The following is a 19,453-nucleotide window of genomic DNA, read 5'->3' as shown; positions in this document are numbered from 1 at the left end:
TAAGTCTGGAATAATTATATGACATAACGTAGATTCTACAGTCCAAACTTCAAACGAATTATTTTGATTTTATGACAAAGAGTTTTCAAGGTAGATAATGGTAGAATGCTGATAAAGGCATATAATTAATACAGCGACTCCTAATACTGTCTAATTTACCAACAAGCAGAAAATCCCTTTGGGAGTACAACTCATAATGCAGAAAAATCTGCCACAGAGTATGCCACTGGTTTACAGTACCAAATTAGAATATAGTACCACAGTATACAAGACACACGGATTACCCAAAGGAGAGTAATTAGAGAGAGAAAACCATCCTTTAAATCTGCTATTTGAGAATAGCGTAGTAACAGTATATCCAGAAGAACTTCAAGGCAGCAGAGATGACTATACAGATGAAGTCACTGGTTTGAAGTCACTTTTCATAGGTTGGCCACAACATAAAATTGAAAATCCAAATTCCTTTCACGGGACAATACTTTTAAAACAATACAAACAAACATGCTGATAACTCAGAAAGTGAGTTCATGTGGTTGCTTTCAAGACTCACTTCAATTAGAGAAGAACAGTTAACGTCAACATAGCTGATGACCTGCAAAGAAACCAAACTAGGCAATGGTAGCAATGAAAATAGTAGCATTGCCCGCCCCAGTTACTGATAAGCAGCCCAAGAGGGTTCAAACAGTGGTGTGGCAGACAGCTTAACCTTTTCTTTCCTGCCATTTATCTGCTCCAAATTGCACCTCCTCAAAAAAAATTTACTTTTCCACCTGTGAAAGAGAAAAAGCAGCTGGATGGCTTTTATTTTGAGCGTCTAAATTATCAGAAAGGACATCCTAGACCATACTCTCTTTGTTCAGACTGATAGTCTGATGATGCTTTTAGTTTGCTTTTTTCTTAAAAGGGGCTGTGGAATAATACAGAACTCAATGTAATATCTGCTGTGTCCCTTAGAGAACATGTCCAGATGTACTGTCATGGCCAATGGCTAGCTCAGTCAATAAATTACACAAGCCAAGGCTGTGGGAATACACAAAAAGGGTACTCCTAAAAGTCAAGGCATTAAGGAACTTTTAGCAAGCTTCAATTATGGAAGGGTGTACTACATTAGAAAGTTCACTCTCCAAATAATTATCCAGCTGCAATATGCCAACTGTCTGACATTAAGTATGCCTTTTTAGTGCAAATTAAATGTAATTCAACAGAAACCTCATGTTCTAATACCAGGAAGCAAATCACAGCCACAGTTTAAAAGAGAAAGAAGGAAGCTGTAGAAAACTAACTGCAATTCTAAACCCACAGGCTTAGGATGGCAACTAAGCCCTGTCCACGTATCTTGGAGATATATCAGTGTATCTATACCAGCTTTAGTACAGTGTAACTCCTGTGCCAGCATAGAATTTGGTGGCATCAGAAGCACACTGTGGGCAGAACAGGGCCTGGTCAGTGTCCTAAGCATCTCCAGCCTTGGGCATGCTGATGCCAGTGCAACAGATGCCAGGGGTTTTCAATGGCATAATATCTCAAACTTCCCACACAGGCTCACGCAAAGGTCAATCTCAAATGCCCCCCTCTTCCCAACTCATCACCAAACACCATACAGCTTAGGATACCAACTAAGCCTGAAGCTAATCATAACACTTCTGCACTCTACATAAACCCCATCCAGGCTATCCATTGTTCATATGAAATGAAATGAAATAAAGTAAAATAAAGTAAAGTAAAGTAAAATATGAGAGGCCTTCTTTATCGCTGTGGCCTCATGTTGTGCATACTTAGAATTTAGGCTCTTTGATAGGAACTTCACAGAAAGTGCTCTTTGCACAATAATGGAATGCTGAACACAAACAACCAAGGGAGAAAACAAACATTGGTGTAGAATTTGTCTAAGACTGCTCTGCTTAGATCTCCTAGGGTACTCAGAGATGCCAAAGGGCATCTCTGCCTCAAACCAGGTCCGCAGCAACTCTTTCTTCTTGCCCCTGTACCTACTGTGTATTGCCTCATCAACCTAGCTCCAATGACAGCTGCAAGCAGTAAGTATCTACAGTTCTAAAGGAAGGAAGAGGAGAGGACTGGCAAATATGCTTTCAGCAAAATGCCATGCTGGTGTAACCCCCTCCCCTACAAGTGGGGGGCACAGGAAGTACTATAGTTCGGGGTGACTACCAGTATTCTACTCCAATCTACACTATTGCTAACCAAACACCTATTAGTAATAAGATTCCAAATCTTGGAAGAGTCAGAGAAAGAGGCATACATAAATAGATACCCAAACATCCTTTTAACAACTCTAGATTTCAGTTTCTCATGGAGGCAGCAATAAAAGTCTTCAGAACTGCTCTGTACCAGGCAGCAGGTATTCCATATCTTAAGACTATCCCTGAAACTGCACTTAGAAATCTTATTCTATACCTCCATTTGGAATGCTTCCATTTAGAATGCACAACACACGAAAATGGATAAGGTGAAGTGCTCCCCACAAATAACTCTTCCTAAAAGTTTTGGCTGTTTTATGCCCACGGCTTGTTCATAATAACTAGTTTTTAAATATTGAGAATTTTCTGATGTTGTTTCATGGTATGTTTTTACTTGTAAGCCATCATAAGCAGATGTCCGGAGCGGCAGCATATAAATTATCTATATAAAGAATAAATAAATAATCCTCCTGAAATATTCCACTAATAGGGCACTTTCCTTCAGCGCAATGAGCATTCATCTGGAATAAGTAGTTCTTCAGTCAGCTCAAGACTCCCTGCTCCAGAGCAAAGTGTTGTGTTACTGGGAAAGTTCCACAGTTGTTCACACTTAGCTCCTAGGGACTCTCTCAAACTTCTACTTGTATAATTAGGGCAGATACTGTTATAGGAATCACCCTTCTTAATATAACAATGCAGTGCACCTCAACCTCATGGGCCAAAATTGCAGAGTGCATAGAAGCAACCATAGCAGACCACATAATATGTAAAAAGGGCATTAGACTCCTGAAACTTTATCTGATAACCTCTCATCAGATGTAGAAACAGCAAGAAGGACTTTCCTTCAGAGCAATGAGCATTCTACTAGCTCTTCTGCCAGTACAAGAGTTGTGCCCTAGTACCCATGTTTAGACTCACCAGTAGTAAGCCCCTGACAGCCTGGGATGTGTGCACTAAATATAACCTTACACCATACCATTTGCATAAAATTGTAAGGTCTATATAAAATAATCCTGTTTCCTATTCATCAGTAACTAAGGTTATGATGTTCAAATCATTCCATATGCCCTCAATACACTGACACGCTGCATTAGATTAGATTTAATTTTGATTTTTTTTCTTGTGCAAGCACCTTGTTACTCCAAAATTGTATTAAACAACACATTATTAACTGTTAGGGGCAATAGCAGATTCACATCTTCATTATTTCCAAAGACAGTAAAGCTGACTTCATTTAAACAAATCCAATCTAGGTGACCAAATGGTTTGAGTAAGTAAGATGCTTGCTTGTGTAACTGCACTAAAATTATTTGAAGATAAATGAAAAATAGAGCAAGGGAATTAACGTCACTTGTGAACAATTCCTGGTCTCTTTGCTCTTTATACAGATTCTCAGCCAGATAAAATGCAGTTTTTTCAAATGACCTATGCAATGGACTATGCTCATGACCCGCTCTGAGCCAGCTTCAGCCAAGGAGGGCGGGTTATAAATCACTAAATAAATAAATAGATGATACTTACATACTACTCTCTAAACTAGAGAGGAAAGCTCCAAAATAGTGAACAAATTTAGTTGTGTGGGTTTTGTTTTTTGCAGGACTATTGAACAGTCCGACTTTTTCTACTGCTCTCCTAAAACAGGTGCACTGCGTTAAGCTAAGGATTTACTTGCATCTGTGAGTCTCATTTTGCAGTAAAAATCTGCCTTTTCACTTTGAGATTTTACCCTTACTCTTATTTTCACACAAGCCCCAAAACACAAGTACTGCAGTCAAGGCTCTGTTCATGACCTGAGTTCGATCCCAACAGAATTCGGTTTCAGGTAGCCAGATCAAGGTGGACTGACTCAGTCTTCCATCCTTTTGAGATTGGTAAAGTACCCCCCAGCAAGCTGGGTACTTAAAGTGTAGACAAGTGGAGAAGGCAATGGCAAGCCACCTCGTAAACATAGTCAGCCTTGTAAACATTGTGTGACTTCACGCTATAGATCAGTAATGACCAGGTGCTTGCACAGGGGCCTACCTTTCACCTATTTTCAAAAGGCTGAAAAAGCAGCAAACAAATTTGGGGATGTGTCTGAAAAGTGAAGCTGGAATCCAAACCTTGCATGGACATTTTGTGTGTGTGTTAAGTGCCGTCAAGTCGCTTCTGACTCATGGCGACACTATGAATGAAAGTCCTCCAAAATGTCCTATCTTTGACAGCCTTGTTCAGATCTTGCAAATTGAAGGCTGTGGCTTCCTTTATTGAGTCAATCCATCTCTTGTTGGGTCTTCCTCTTTTCCTGCTGCCCTCAACTTTTCCTAGCATGACTGTCTTTTCCAGTGACTCTTGTCGTCTCATGACGTGACCAAAATACGATGGCCTCCGTTTAGTCATTTTAGCTTCTAGGTTCAGTTCAGGCTTGATTTGATCTATAACCCACTGATTTGTTTTTTTGGCAGTCCACGGAATCCGTAACACTCTCCTTCAACACCACATTTCAAAGGAATCTATTTTCTTCCTGTCAGCTTTCTTCACTGTCCAGCTTTCACACCCATACATAGTAATAGGGAATACGATGGCATGAATTAAGTATCAAAAGTATCAAAGATGTTGAAACAAGCACTGCTAACCTGATCATCTCTACTGAAAGGGCCTTGTGTCTTTCTACAGTTCTTCACTGATGTTTTAATATATAGAAATATGAAAATAAATATTTTATGCACTCCAGAAGCTAACAGTAATTCAGCACAAATACATAACGGCCTTCAATTATGTTAATCAAACTAATTTCAAAATACAGAAGACATAAAAAGAAATAGGTGTACATTGCATTCAACTGGGTGTAAATTGTATTCAAAACAAAAGAACCCAAGAATGAGCTGCAAATTTTGATTTGTGGGTTATATCTTTGTTCTTGTAAAACTAATATTGTTGATGAAAGTTGTGTGAAAGATACTTACTTTCTAGTTCTTCTTTCTCAAAATTTGTGTTGATGGTGGAGCTGATTTTACCCATATCCACAACAGCTTCTTCATCAGGACCCTAGAAAAAGATACAGAATTGCACAGCCTGTTTTTCCCAAGATGCCAAGAATGTATTCCACATACACGTTCTGACATATGAAATTTAGTTATGTTATGGCAACCAGTTTTCTGAATTCACAGAACTTTTTCTTTTTCATGCACACATTAACCAATGACAGAATAAATTTCTCCAGCTCAATGCACATTTGGATTTTCTTCTCCGCAAACTGGACCAAAATATGGTACATAAGTATACTTTCAGTAAGAGGACAAGCGAAGCAAAATAAAGAATCATCATTAACAATTCATCAATACCACAGAAACAATTAAAATATATCCTAATTTGTAGTACGTGTAGAATGTTACAGTCCATATCTCACTGTCTGCCAAAAAGACAGTGAGCCAATTTAAACACATTAAAAGATACAAATAAAATCCTAAACATCTGAATTCATTAAATAAATAAACACTAATCTGATTAAACTAAAAGATCAGTAATAGATAAAACAAGCAGGGGATTCACAAGAATTGTGGGGGACATCTCATCTCCTCCTCCTCCCCTACTAGTTCCTCTGTCCCTTCCCTGAAAGCCCTCACAGCCTCAATCCTTTTCCTGCTTCCTTCTCACCTTCCCAGCCCCCTCCAGCCAGCCTTCCATTATTTGACCCGTCTTCAGCTTCTATTCCCCCCTCCCCGACAGCCTGTACTTAGAGGGCCCAGTTACATGGTGCTGGCCACCCGTCCAGGTCCAGTTGTACAATGGAGAATCCGCAAGGACTTGCAGCAGTTACTTCATTTTCCCCTATACTTTCCTATACTATTTCCTCTTTCTGTCCTCCCAGTAGCCCCCATACTCTTACCCCTTCCATGCTTCCTTCTGTCTTTCCCACTCAACAACCAACCATCTGTCCCCCCCCCCCGTCGTCAGTTTTATTTATTTCATTTATACTCTACCTTTCTCCCTAATGGCGTTTGGTGGGGATAGTGGGCCATAAATCCAATTAAACAAACAAACAAATAAAAGCAGCTTACATCGTTCTCCTCTCCTTCACTTTATCCTCACTACAACTCTGCAAATTAGATTAGGCTGAGTGTGTGTGACAGGCTCAAGGTCACCAAGTGAACTTCCATGGCGGAGTGGGGATTTGAACCTGGGTCTTCCAGATCCTAGTTTGGAACTAGGCCATTTAGATTTTTAAAAGGCCTAGCATTAAATTCAATGCAGAAAACTACTTGGTAGCCAATGGAATGCTTTAAGCACTGGCAAAATGTGCTTTCTACAGTTAATAAAACTGCTGCTATAATCGGAACGAATCTAAATTAGTAGTGAGTGAAACCAGACTCCACTTCTCAAACAAAAAGCTCAGCTGACAAACCAGACAAAACAGATTAAAGGTATATCAATATAACGTTCTTGCTGAGACTTGAATAACTTATCTGCAGACTTGATCTAATAGCACCCTGTTACTGCAAAATTGACAAGGGGGAGGATTACAACCACGTACAGACTTGACTGAATCTCAGCTCCCCAACTTGCAATGTGACTAACCAACAGACCTTAGTCTGATAAACTTCAGATTACTGGCCAGGATCCAACCCAGCCCAAGCATTCACTATCACACCCAGCTCTTTTTTTTGGGGGGGGGGTTGTTACCCTTTTTGCCAGAGTTGGAAAATTAAAACTCAAAATGATGTCACCCAGCATTTTCATGTACTGCATAGAGAACAACATGGAACCATGTGGGCCTCCACAGAATATATACCACAAAGCTGACCAACAGTCCCCCAGCAGCATATTATGGAAACATTCAGCCACATAAGCACACAACGTATCAAAATATAGTACCCATCCCAGCCAACTGATCCAGAAAAAATGCTATCAATGGTATCAAAGTCACTGAGTGGTCCAAGGTCCACAGTAATTAGAAGAGTCACACACTCACTGCCTTTATAATGGGGGACAGGCACACAGAGCAGTCTGCCCCACCAGTTCTGAAACTGGATTGATGACTCTTGCCCAAGAGGCAGATATTAGCAACTAGCCAATAATATGGACAACACCCAACTCAGACCAGTCCCCTATTACTCCACTAAGCAAAGATGGACCCCTTCTTCCAGCCTAAGGAGACTTCCTCTAACTTAATTAGCTCTTCCTCCAACAGAAGAACTACTTAAGTTGGAGGAGGGAGACTGAGGAAAGGAAGGAGCCTGGAGGAATTTCCACCATCCTAACATAAGATACTGCCTTGTATATTTATTTTCTTAAGCTTCCATATCTCCCAATATACTCTAAGGCTCCGACTGTGTTCCTCGGGTGAATGCCTCCTGATGAGGTGGCTTTTTGATAGAGGGCAGAGTGTCTTCAAATGTGTCTGTCACAATAGTGGTTCTCTGGCCCACAACAACTGCCATTTGGGGGTGGGTGACTCCTCACCCCAGACAATGCCAAATTCAAATTCACAGAGTATAGTTTTTATCCTGCTTAAGTAGAATCTTGCTTAACTAGGAAAGGCAAATTAGTATGATTTAGCAGTCACAAAAACCTAGGATTTAAAAAAAATCCTTTCTCTTTAGCTCTTCTTTGTCAATGATTGCACTGTTAGTAGAGTTTGATGTGTCCATATCGTCAACAGCATCTTCATCATGGCCTTAAAAACAGACATTCTGTATACAGGCAGAAACAGTACCATTGTGAATAAATCAATGTTCAAAAATACGTTTTGGTAATTCCTCATTAGACATCTGGTGACCCTGTAGGATTTTCAATGCAAGATACTTCAGATGTGGTTTGCTATTGCCTGCCTCTGCACAGCAACTCGCATTCCTTGATGGTCTCCCATCCAAATATGAACCAGGGCCAGGCCTGCTTAGCTTCTGAGATCTCTCAAGAGCCGGCTTGCCCGGGCTATCCAGGTCACAGCACTGCTACACATCATTAAATAGTCTTACAAATAAAATACAAGTTAATCATATAACTCACACCTCACCACCAGCTATTAAATAAGTAGTTTTCAATTCTAATTAGTCAGTGTATATAGACATTTGGGCCAGTTAACCATTTTTTGGACTAAGAAAGCGGAACATTTTATGCAATATTCTCAATAATACTTGCAACAATATTTCAAGGTGTTTTATGGGCACACTCATGATCCAGGTATCATGAAATAATGTAAAATAAAAAAAAATCATAACATGCAATTCTAGGGTGACTTAATGAAGCTTAAATCTGAGACACACACATCTGTACTGAATATTCTAGCACCCCTTTAAATGTGAAATGAGCTGTCGATCAGAAGATTGTGCCTTCTAGATTAAGAGCACAGCTAGACAAAATACTAAAGATTGGTGACCAGATCTCCAATCATCTTTAAAAGCATTTGCCGGGGGGGGGGACAATTTGGATCAAGGACAAAGCACTGGGTTGGGAGATATTAATGCTTACACCCCACATACATATCAGTTAACTCCAAAAAGCCTGTGTGTGCACATACACCTGAGTTATTATTAGTCCTGATGAAAGGTAACGGGAAAAGTCACTTCCCTGGAAAGAGAAAACCCTATCAGAGTTAATCACAGCCTGGGAGGTAATTGCTCTTGGCAAAATGGTACAGAGAGGAAAGGTAAGAGATGTGTTGGCCCATCCTGCCACAGAATCACATCCCCACACAGACACAGTTGCTTGAAAAGAAAATCGAAGCCCTCTGGAGATTGGATCACACATTTCCAGCATCTCACTTAGTTGAGCTCCAGTCTAAAATGTATATCAAAGAATGATCATCCATTTCATAGTTGTCCCTATGACTGCTACTGGTTCACTTGAAAAAATTGACACATCTGTTAATTCAGGTATTAGGTAGATTGGTTGGTGGGTGGGAAGAAGAGAAGGAAGCAGGGAAAGGCGAGGATATAACATGGTTACAGAGTGTTTCATTTGAGGAGACAGTCATCATGTAAAGTAAGACTTGTGTTATATTTTTATTGTAAATACATTACAACAATATTCTCAAACTGACAGGAACATTTTAAGAAGGTTCAAAAATCTATTATAAAATTTGTCTTTAAAATGCAATAATTTTTTTTCTTTTCTCCATCTCACAGAACATTCCTCTGGAATGTAAAGTCTTACAACCACCATCAAAAGACTGAAAACTGTTATAACCACAGAGAAAGTAGAAGAACATTTTCTTTTCCTTGTTTACAAAACTGACACAGTGAGGCTCTGCATATACATTCTGGACTCTTACTGGGCATTACTCTACCAATTTTTAAAGAAAAAAGGTAAAACAAAATTTTTTACCCTTATAAATGACTCAGGGACAGTCCTAAGTAGATATAGTCAGAGGTCAGTCCCATTTCATTCAGTGGGACTTACTCCCAAGAAAGTATTAGGATTTCAGACTTAGGGTACAATTCTACACACAGGTACCGTATCTGGGAGTAAATGGCATTGAACATAATGGGATTATTCCTGTGTAGACATGCATAGGACTCCACCGGTAGTATTTCAGATAAACCAACAATCAAAATAAGCATTAGTCAGGAGGTTTTGCTCATTATAATGTCTTTGTTTCCCTCACAGCAGCACTCTGTACATCATATACAAAAACTCTAGAGAAATCTACTCCACTGGAAAATGTGTTGAAATACCATGTATGCCAATACATATATTGTGTCCTTAGTTTTTACTGATATGTAAGAAACAAAGACCTGCTGCCAGCCTGCACGTAAAGAAATGGCCTTCAAAGTTCTATCATGTGAAAGCAGTATGTCTATAAATATTGGATTACAGAAAGGCATGCATGCCCTTGTAAACCCTCCAGTTACACTGCTATGTGAATCTACCCTACATATGCAAGGATTCTTCCAAGAATAACTACTAGCAGCCATTGCTTTCTCATATATCTACACTGTGGGACCTCATTATATTTTACAAATGTGTTTTCTGAATTTGAACACTGAACCATTCAAAATCTAAGCCTGACCTACAACTAAAACCCAAACTCTAATGTATGTCTCTGTTGCTATAAACAGAGCTTTAGCACATCAATTTTATACATAGTGCTGAACTAGCACCTCTCCAGGACACATCATGAAAGTCACCTTCTAGTCCACCTCAACTTGTTATGATGGCCTGAAAAGTCTGTAATCAAAATACACCCACTGATCTTCTTTAGTAGCTCAATTCTGTGCAAGCTTGTTTTTTACTCATTAGAAAATTAATTCTAATAAGAGCAGTTCTGCTTCCACAACTGATTAGTCACCATCATTAATAGTACATGGCCATGCAATACATCTAACTTAGCTGTAGCCCTCAGCTTAGATGGCTGAAAATATGTAATGAAGATATAGATGACCATAACGAAAATGCTTCATGGGCTACAACTAGAAGCTGTTAGTCAACCACAAATGCAGTGTTCACAGAAATCCAGCTCATGACACATTTAAAATGTTGTCCTTGGTGTTTAACAACTTTGTGTATCAGAAAGGATTGTATCATTTCTTGGACTTCTGCAAGAGAAAATATTTTTGAGCTATACCAGTGCTCTTATTGTTATCACTGTGCCTGTTTTAGGATGGGCGTGATATAGATAATGGAAGAACTGCCTTGCTGGAATGCGCCAAGGTCTATTCTGATTCCAACAATCACTCAGACAGGCATCTCTGGCCTCACAGAGAATAAAGTCATCACCCAGCTTGTCGCCAGCAACTGGCATTAAGAGACTTTCAACATTTAATTGTCATTGCTAATAACCACTGACAGAGCTACATTTTTAAAATCTTTTAAAAAACCATCTCAATTAGTGCTACCACATTTTGTGTATTTTTGCATAATGCATAGCTCTTCCGTATTATGCAAAAAAGCTACTTTCTTTGTAGCTTTATGTATAATCCCAACTCTGAATATTAAAAGATGGAAGAATTTCCTTTCTTTATGCCATTTATAATTTTAAATCACGATCCCCTTTAGTCACCCTTTTTTCTCTCAACTAAGCAATTCCAAATCTTCAGATACTCAGATATGTTGTCACTTTACTTGCTCTTTTTATGGCTTTTCACTTCACATATCCTTTTCATATCAGAATTATTCCAAATGGGACTGCACCATAGCTTTACATAATAGCGTCATATCCTTGCAAATTTATTTTAGTTTTAAATATTTTTTCCTAATACTATCCAAAATGGAGTTTTTCCTTTTCACCACAAAATGCTAAAATTATGTTTCAATGAGTTTTCCATAAAAACTGCAAGATTTCTTTCCTGGAAAGTTATAACCAGTTCAGATGTCCACAGGGTATATGAGAAGTGTGTGTTTGTGGAGGGGGGGCTGTATGAGAGAACATAAATGTGAACTGATTTACGATACTGTTTAGCATTCAAGTTAGACGTAAAGGTTTTTTAAACCAGATTGGTTTTTTGGATCCCATCCTCTGAATCAGCATTACAACCCCAATATATGCTTCATTCATGTTACAATTATTAAAATTTACTGCAATACCCCCATATCCAACATAATTCCAAGTAATCAGTATTCCATGATTTGAACTTCTCTACACCCCCCACAAGTGTGTCAGTCCTAAGAACCAGTTTCACATTAGACAAAGTATTTACTTTCTGCAAAAATAAATGATTCATTTTGTACAGGAATGAATCTAGGCAAGTGCTCCTTTACCTTGACTATGTATCACTGCATAGGAAGCATGAGGAATCAAGGTTCATAACAAGGTAAAGGTAGTCCCCTGTGCAAGCACCAGGTCATTACTGACCCATGGAGTGACATCACAACACAACGTTTACTAGGCAAACTATGTTTACAGCACTGGTTCCCAACCAGGGGTCCGTGGACCCCCAGGGGTCCGCGAGAACTAAATTAAGGTCCACGAAACAAAGTTATAAACCCATAATACATTAATATTTTCAATTAAAAGTTCTCTATTATAAAAATATATATTCAAATTTTATTCTAAGTTTAATGTTTAACTAACAGTTATGATTAAAGTTTATTTTCAAATTTTCGGAATTTTTATTTTGAACCTTGGGGTCCCTGCACCGAACAAAAAAGTCCTAGTGGTCCCTGGTCAAAAAAAGGTTGAGAACCACTGGTTTACAGGGTGGTTTGCTATTGCCTTCCCCAGTCATCTACACTTTACACCCAGAAGAGGGGTACTCATTTTACCGACCTTGGAAGGATGGAAGGCTGAGTCAAACTTGCCGGCTACCTGAAACTGACTTCCATCAGGTTTAAACTCATGTTGTGAGCCAAGCTTTGACTGCAGGACTGCATCTTACCACTCTGCGCCACAGGGCTCATTCAAGGTCCATACAAAGTTGAAATAATATGAAATACACTTTTTAAAATTGTCCTCAATTTTGCTGAGCAAACAGAGTAAATGAATAGGGTGCAGAAAGACACCCTATCCTTGTTAGGCTTAGTTTACTCCACATAAAAAGTGCATGGTGAAGCAAAATATAGATGAGTTTCCACATTTCAGATGGCATGAAACCCAATTCTATGCATGCCTATGCAGAAGGAAGCCACAAGGATTTCAGTTGGGCGTGCTTCCAAGATGTATGTATATCATCATAGCATAAGGGCATATGTATATCAGAATTAAAGGGTTCTTACCAGGTGGCTGGAGATCTGTTAAGTGCTTTCAACACAAGCTTTCAACACACCTACCAAAATTACAATTTCCAGGACTCTATGGGGAAGCTATTGCAATTACAATAGCATAAAACCCATACAAGTTTAGAGTATAGATAAACCTTTGTTGTAGCTTGAACGCAGTAAATACAAAGCAATTTAAATTGCACTTGGATTTTACATACCAAACACTGAACATTTCTGTGCCTGTTTTCATATGATTTCAGTTAAGATGGAATGAAAAATGAAAAGGGCTATTGATGACAAGTTACAACAGAGGTGAAATGTTCTAGATAATATCCACCTCCTCCACAGAAAGAAAGATGAAAGAGATTAGCCACAGATGAGCTATTTACTTCTACGATAATCCTAACTCTTTTACAAAGAAGGGAAAATGGCCGGAGTCCAGGACTAAATGGCCTGCCAACTCCCAACAACAGAACTGTATAAGAAGCAGCGTTTCAATATTTCTATCATCAATTTAAGACAAAATTACAAGGACTGCAAACAGAAACCTCACAAGAAACATCATCCCAGCATCCATGAATGTCATCTGCCACCCCCATAGACTTCCACTCAATATATACACACCCAGCTATTAATAGAGCAGTTACCAAAATCTTTCATGGACACTCCTAAAATGTGATCCTGCTACCTAAGAATTTAAACGGGGGGGGGGGTTCAGGCTTAACATGTGCAGGGGGGTCAATAGGAAAAAAATTATTAGCAATTTTTCTTTAGACTTTTCCTTTTATTGACTATGCATATTGATTTTAAACAGAAAGCCAATGGCCATTACATTCAAATATGCACACCGAAGAATATACATTGAGAAATGACTGTCATACACACAAACATAATACCCAAAGTTTGATAGAATGTAGAGGAAGATAAAGAACATCTACCCTACCCCTGCTCTTGCTACTTTCTTTAAAGTTACCAGAATCACCAGAAACTATGATTTCTGTAAAGAATCACCAGAAACCATGGTTGTTCCTAGGGTTGCCAGGTCCCTTTGCCACCAACGGGTGGTTTTGGGGGTTGCACCTGAGGAGGGCGAGACTTGGGGAGGGACTTCAGTGCCATAGAGTTCAATTGCCAAAGCAGCCATTTTCTCCAGGTGAACTGATCTCTATCGGCTGGAGATCAGTTGTAATAGCATGAGATCTCCAGCTAGTACCTGGAGGTTGGCCACCCTAGTTCTTCCGTTTTTAACCAGAAGTGGTATAGCACTGCACACGATGCTGTGTCCCCCGCAGCCCTGCCCACAACCGGCCCTGGCAACCCTAATAACTGCCCATGCTGGGCTTTCTCCACATTTCATATAGCAGGAAAACCAGTCAAAATTACATACAAAACCCCATACTGTTTTTAGTGAATAATACACCTCCTGTCAAAAATATTGACTTTAGAAAAGTCTTGACGCATCTAAGTGTAGCCCTGAAATTACACATTAACCAGCTACATTCATTTTTTCTAGCTAAACAGACAAGTGTACAATATGTCTAATGAGGAATTGCCAAACGTATCTTAAGCATCTAAATTAAGCATCATAATTTTTACACAAGTCACAGATCTTCACTGTTGACCCAACCTCAAATGAATTGTTTAACTAAGAGCTATTGAAATAGGTTAACTGTATGGGAAATACAAGTGTGAGACCTAGTTGTGTATATTAGAAATCCAGTCACAAATGTTTATGTAGAAGACGTTTGTTGTTTTCAGTTGCAGCCATGCATTTCCTGTAACAGTTAGTTCCATCCTTATTTTTAGGAAAATTAGTGTTCGGAAGTGAATTTGTTGTTTACTGGCCCAAGTGTTTTCCCAATATGCCATTCTCAGATATTTAAAAACATTATTGAACAATTAATTTTATCAGTGTCAGAGCCATAATTGCTGATAGTTTCTCAGGATTAAGTGTCAGATGTTGATTGTCACTGGATTGGACTGTGCCTCTGGAATTAGTATATCACAAATGAAATGTTCATTCAGATTTATATAAAGTAAGCAAATAAGCCCTGATGAAATCAGTTATAGGTATGGACAGTGCTTGACATTACACCAGTTTCATAACATGTACATAGTGAAGAAGTTACTTTTGATTTTGAGCTGGTGTCTAATGGAATCTAGTGTTTCTCTACCTCTCCAGTTACCTCTATTCAATAAAAGTTGACATAATCAAGCTTGGAGTTTCACTGCTCCCATTTCACTTCATTGTCTGCCACTTGCAAGAGCGAGAAAACCTGAAGCAACATCATGTCACAGATATTTACTTGCTAGGTAAAATGTCTAGCTCCCCTGCAGTCTTACTGATTAGCAAAGGCAGAATAATGCATAGGGTGGTATCCAGGAAGGGGGAGGCGTCAGTTAAGGTGATGAACTGCAGAGCTGCTTGGCTTCTACAGGATGTACTATAAAGGAAGCTCATGATTGTTTTGCAGGGTTTTGGTTTGTTGTGGATAATCCTTTCTGCATTTCAATAGCAGTGAAGCTAACTGACCACTACTTGCAGAACCAATGAAAGACTATTTCCCAGCAGAGCTTAGTACAACTGACAGGTTACAGTTAATCATACTTCAAAGATCTTCAGTAACTTGTTTTAATTTACCAGTAAATTGTTATGGGCATGTCAAGGAAGCTAGGTGCTGGGAGGAAAGAAGATTTAGAAGATTAAATTTTTCATTATTTTGCTCTGAATATGTAAACACTTATTACTGTTACTCCTCTCAATGTAAGAATTTAGCATGTGAACTACAAGTAACTTTCAGTCTCCAATCAGACACCTGAACACAGAAAATGCAGTCTTAAATAACACGGCCCTATAGCTAAAGAGAAAGAAAGGAGACCAGCCTGGCTCTACCTACCAGACAGAGGTTTCAACAGTTACACAACCTCCAAATGGTGTTTAGAAAGCCATGTAAAGTGACTATTGTCCTATAGGTTTCTGTATTTGGGGATAAGACGTTTCACTTTACATTTACGTTTCAAATGAAGTTTCTGATAACCTTTATGATCCCTGAAATTACTGAGATTAAATTGGCAAGACTAGAATCCGGACCTCCGGAAGCACTACACAAAAGCAAGTAAAGCTGGTGGCAGAATCCCAGAAAAAATAAATTAAGAGATCCACTAAGTACCAGCAGAGAATTTCAAAACTATCAATTTTCAACAGAAATATGATTTTTTAAAGGTAGGCCAACAACTCTTAAGAAAATCAAGGTAAAATTCTGCTACTGTTTGTAAATCAGACGTTTTGGAAAATCAAAGCAAGTTTTTCCCCTTATTTGACTAGAACACTACTTTAAATGTTCTATTATTAGTCAAAAACATCCCATGTTTAGATAGAACTAAAGCCTTCAGATAAAAGCCCTCAGACAAAAATATAACGTGTAAAAGTTATGTTAATCAAATTTCAGACACAATACTCTGCTTTCATTAAAAGCAATGGGTAACATTTTACCCAAGGCAAAAAAAAAATCAGAATTTTGAAGGTGAAGATAGCAGCAGGGAAGATCACAAACTATTGCTTCAGTAACTGATGTTTTATCTAAAATTTGCAGACCACCTTTCCACAATTCTGTTCACGTGTCCCCCAAAAAATAATGCAAAATAAAGCTGCAAACAGGAAATTCCTCCCACTAATTTTAGTTTATGTTGGGTGCCTGCTAAGCAGCAATCCTTGTTCACCATGGCACTGAGATAAGTACCATGTGGGTTAACATTGATACTACTCAAGCTGGTACCTAAGTCCCATTACCTTTCTAGATGACCTACAAAAGTCATTTGATTGACACAAAATTTAAATGTTTCAGAGGCTTTTCTTTTTTCTTAAAGTAAGCTAACATGGTTGCATAAGAAAGCAGTGCATGGAACAGAAGAGTGTTAAAATGAGTTCAATGGAGTACATTTACAAAAAGAATCTAGAGCAGTTTCAAGAAAAGACACTGACCTATCTTTGTACTCATGTATTTACCTGAGTACTGCCAAAGTATTAGTTAACATGTACTACTAATGGCACAATTCAAAGACATTTTAAACACAGCACATGTTCTGCAACTACGTTTATTAAAATTTATGTTAAAACACAAATAATTTCTACTTACATGCAAATTCCATTACCAACACCATCACAAACATTTGTACCAAATAACATTGGCAAAAATCACACTTCCAACAGTATTTTATAAATGAATATATCATTGTGAATTTTAAGAAAGCAATAATAAATTACTGAATTTTGTTCTAATAGTTTTAAAGAGCAAAGATTTAAAAGAGTACATACAGGTAACAGGTCGCTGTCTATGTGTTTTCTTTCCATGCTGTTGCAAAAGACGGGGAAAATGTCCTTGGCTAAGACTGAACTGTAACAAGTCCTGAGATACCAGCCAGTACACAATAACTTTATAACACTATGCCCACAGATGTAAGGTCTAAGGCTCTCTCGTACAGCCAATTGCAGCCAATTCAAGGATACTTAATCTTCCAAGCCAATAAACTACAACCAGCACAGGGTCACAATAGCAGAATTGAAGAACATGGCATGCCTTCCATTCCCACTGAGAACACACCAAAAAAGGAGCTGAAACTATGTGGTTTGAGACTTAACATTTAGCACAGCAGCAGCTAAAAACAGCACGCAAACTGAAATGTTTTTATATTAAGATTTCATCACTGTGTTTAACTCAAATCTCCAAATGAAAACAATCTCAACCAATATATTCTGAAATATTCTTAACACAGAGATTTATCAGTATCTAGTAATCCTTACAAGGATTTCTCAACTATCTATGAAAAACATCTGAGGAATGGGGAATATGTATGGGTCAAGAATAATCCTAGAAAGTACAGACAATTTTGTTCCTAGAAAGTACAGACAATTTATCTTATTTAAGCAAGATATAATAGTTTACAAACATGTATAATCCTGAAAAAGTAAGAACTTTTCTGCAACGGCAGCATATACAAATACAGCATTCAGAAGCAAGTCTGCTAATAAGGTACACATTTGAAATTTAGCAACACCATCCCAAGGTCGCGGCCATGATCCTACCTTGGCTGAGCATTATTCAGATTCCTACTTCACATCAACAAGAAGAGTTCACACATGATATTGCATATATCCAGCTCTTGATTACAAATAATCCAAAGGTCAATACGGAAAGTGTTACTTCACCAAGATTTTAAAGCATACTGCAATCATTCAAAGGAAGTCTGCAACAATCAGTAGCTCACAAAAACTTTACTAGACTGTATAACCACATACATCCATGTTATATTTTGGATTTATTTATGTAATTTTTTTTATGTCACCTTCCCCTGGAGGGCCAAGGCAGGTCACAAAGATATGCAACACCATCAAGAACAATTAAAATAATTCAATCAGAACTTTACATCAAATGTAAAGTGACCAATCTCAGATTCCGCATAGTTATCCATTCTAAAAATTAATTTATATTTTTCCCTGGAAGAGCCATCCTAACTTTCTAATTTCTGTAGCACTGGCAGTGCAATGAAGAAGACCGGGGTTCTGGCTGAAGATATAATTACAGCAGATGGCAGCACAACCAAGAGACACTGCTGAGATTAACACAACTGTCACATAGGTTTATATATTATAAGAACATGCGGTTCTTTAGATATGTGCATCCCAGATTTCATAAGGCTTTACTGGAAAGAACCATCAGCTTAAACTGAGCTTGAAACAGAGTGTTGTTTTAAGAATGGTGTAACACTATTTTACTCCACTCAATAAACAGGAAGTCACATTCTGTACTAATTGAAATTTCCAAATTTCTCCATGTAGAAAATGTTACAATAGCAGACCCTGAGTTTACAATAGTATGGATCAACCCTGCAAAGTCAACCAGCCCCAAAAGGAAAGATAATCGATGAGCCAGATGTAATTGATGGCAGGCTCTCTTGGCCACATCAACCCATTTCTCAAATAATATGTCTGAGTCCAAGAGCACGTCGCGGCAGAGGAGAGCCTGGCATCCCTTCCCTGCCCCGGCTGGGCTCTGCGCGCACGCAGAAGTCCCGCAAAAGTTCTCTGCCTTTCCGCCAGCCCAGAGCCGCCGCGCCTGGGGGGGGCGGATCTTTGCAACGTGCTGGCCCGAGCACCAGAGAGAAGGAGGGAGGCCCCGATCCAGCATACACACACCCTCTCCCGCCTTCCTCACCTGCAAGCTCCAGCGTGTCAACCTTTCAGGAAATCCAAGGAAAAAAGCAGAAGTAGCCTCTTGCATGTGTGTACAGTAGGGGCATAAAAGAAACATGTGATAATGTTACAGATAATAAGTCTAAAATTCAATCTTACCCAGTTCACAACAAGGCCCATTCTCTCTCTAACTTAGCACATAATACACTCACTAATGATTTCTTCCCAATTTCAAATAAGTAGCATATGCTTCTCTTCAGTTGGCGGCATGTCTAACATTGTAGGCCAGAACGCTCATTGCATGTGGTCAATGGGAGCTGAATCTCTAAAAGCTTTCTAAATAGAATTGCAAAGCCAAGAAAACTACAAGTCCCATTAACACTGTCATGAAATAAAGCTGAAGAATGCAAATTTACAGAAAACAGCAGGTCCCACTCAGAGCCTATTC

General features: G+C 38.7%; 1 protein-coding gene across 1 annotated transcript in view; it reads right to left on the bottom strand.

Moving 5' to 3' along the window:
* The window catches only part of SLC4A7 (solute carrier family 4 member 7), a 98,271-nt gene that overhangs the window by 67,535 nt on the left and 11,283 nt on the right, over positions 1 to 19,453 (bottom strand). The window contains exon 2 of the mRNA XM_056857990.1: positions 5,144 to 5,225. Within this exon, the coding sequence (XP_056713968.1) occupies positions 5,144 to 5,225 (82 nt within the window). The remainder of the gene's footprint in view (positions 1 to 5,143; positions 5,226 to 19,453) is intronic.

Source organism: Euleptes europaea, chromosome 11 (genome assembly GCF_029931775.1).
Source record: "Euleptes europaea isolate rEulEur1 chromosome 11, rEulEur1.hap1, whole genome shotgun sequence".
Classification (NCBI taxonomy): Eukaryota; Metazoa; Chordata; class Lepidosauria; order Squamata; family Sphaerodactylidae; genus Euleptes; species Euleptes europaea.
The sequence above is the reverse complement of the archived record's forward strand: the minus strand, read 5'-3'. Positions and strand labels throughout refer to the sequence as shown.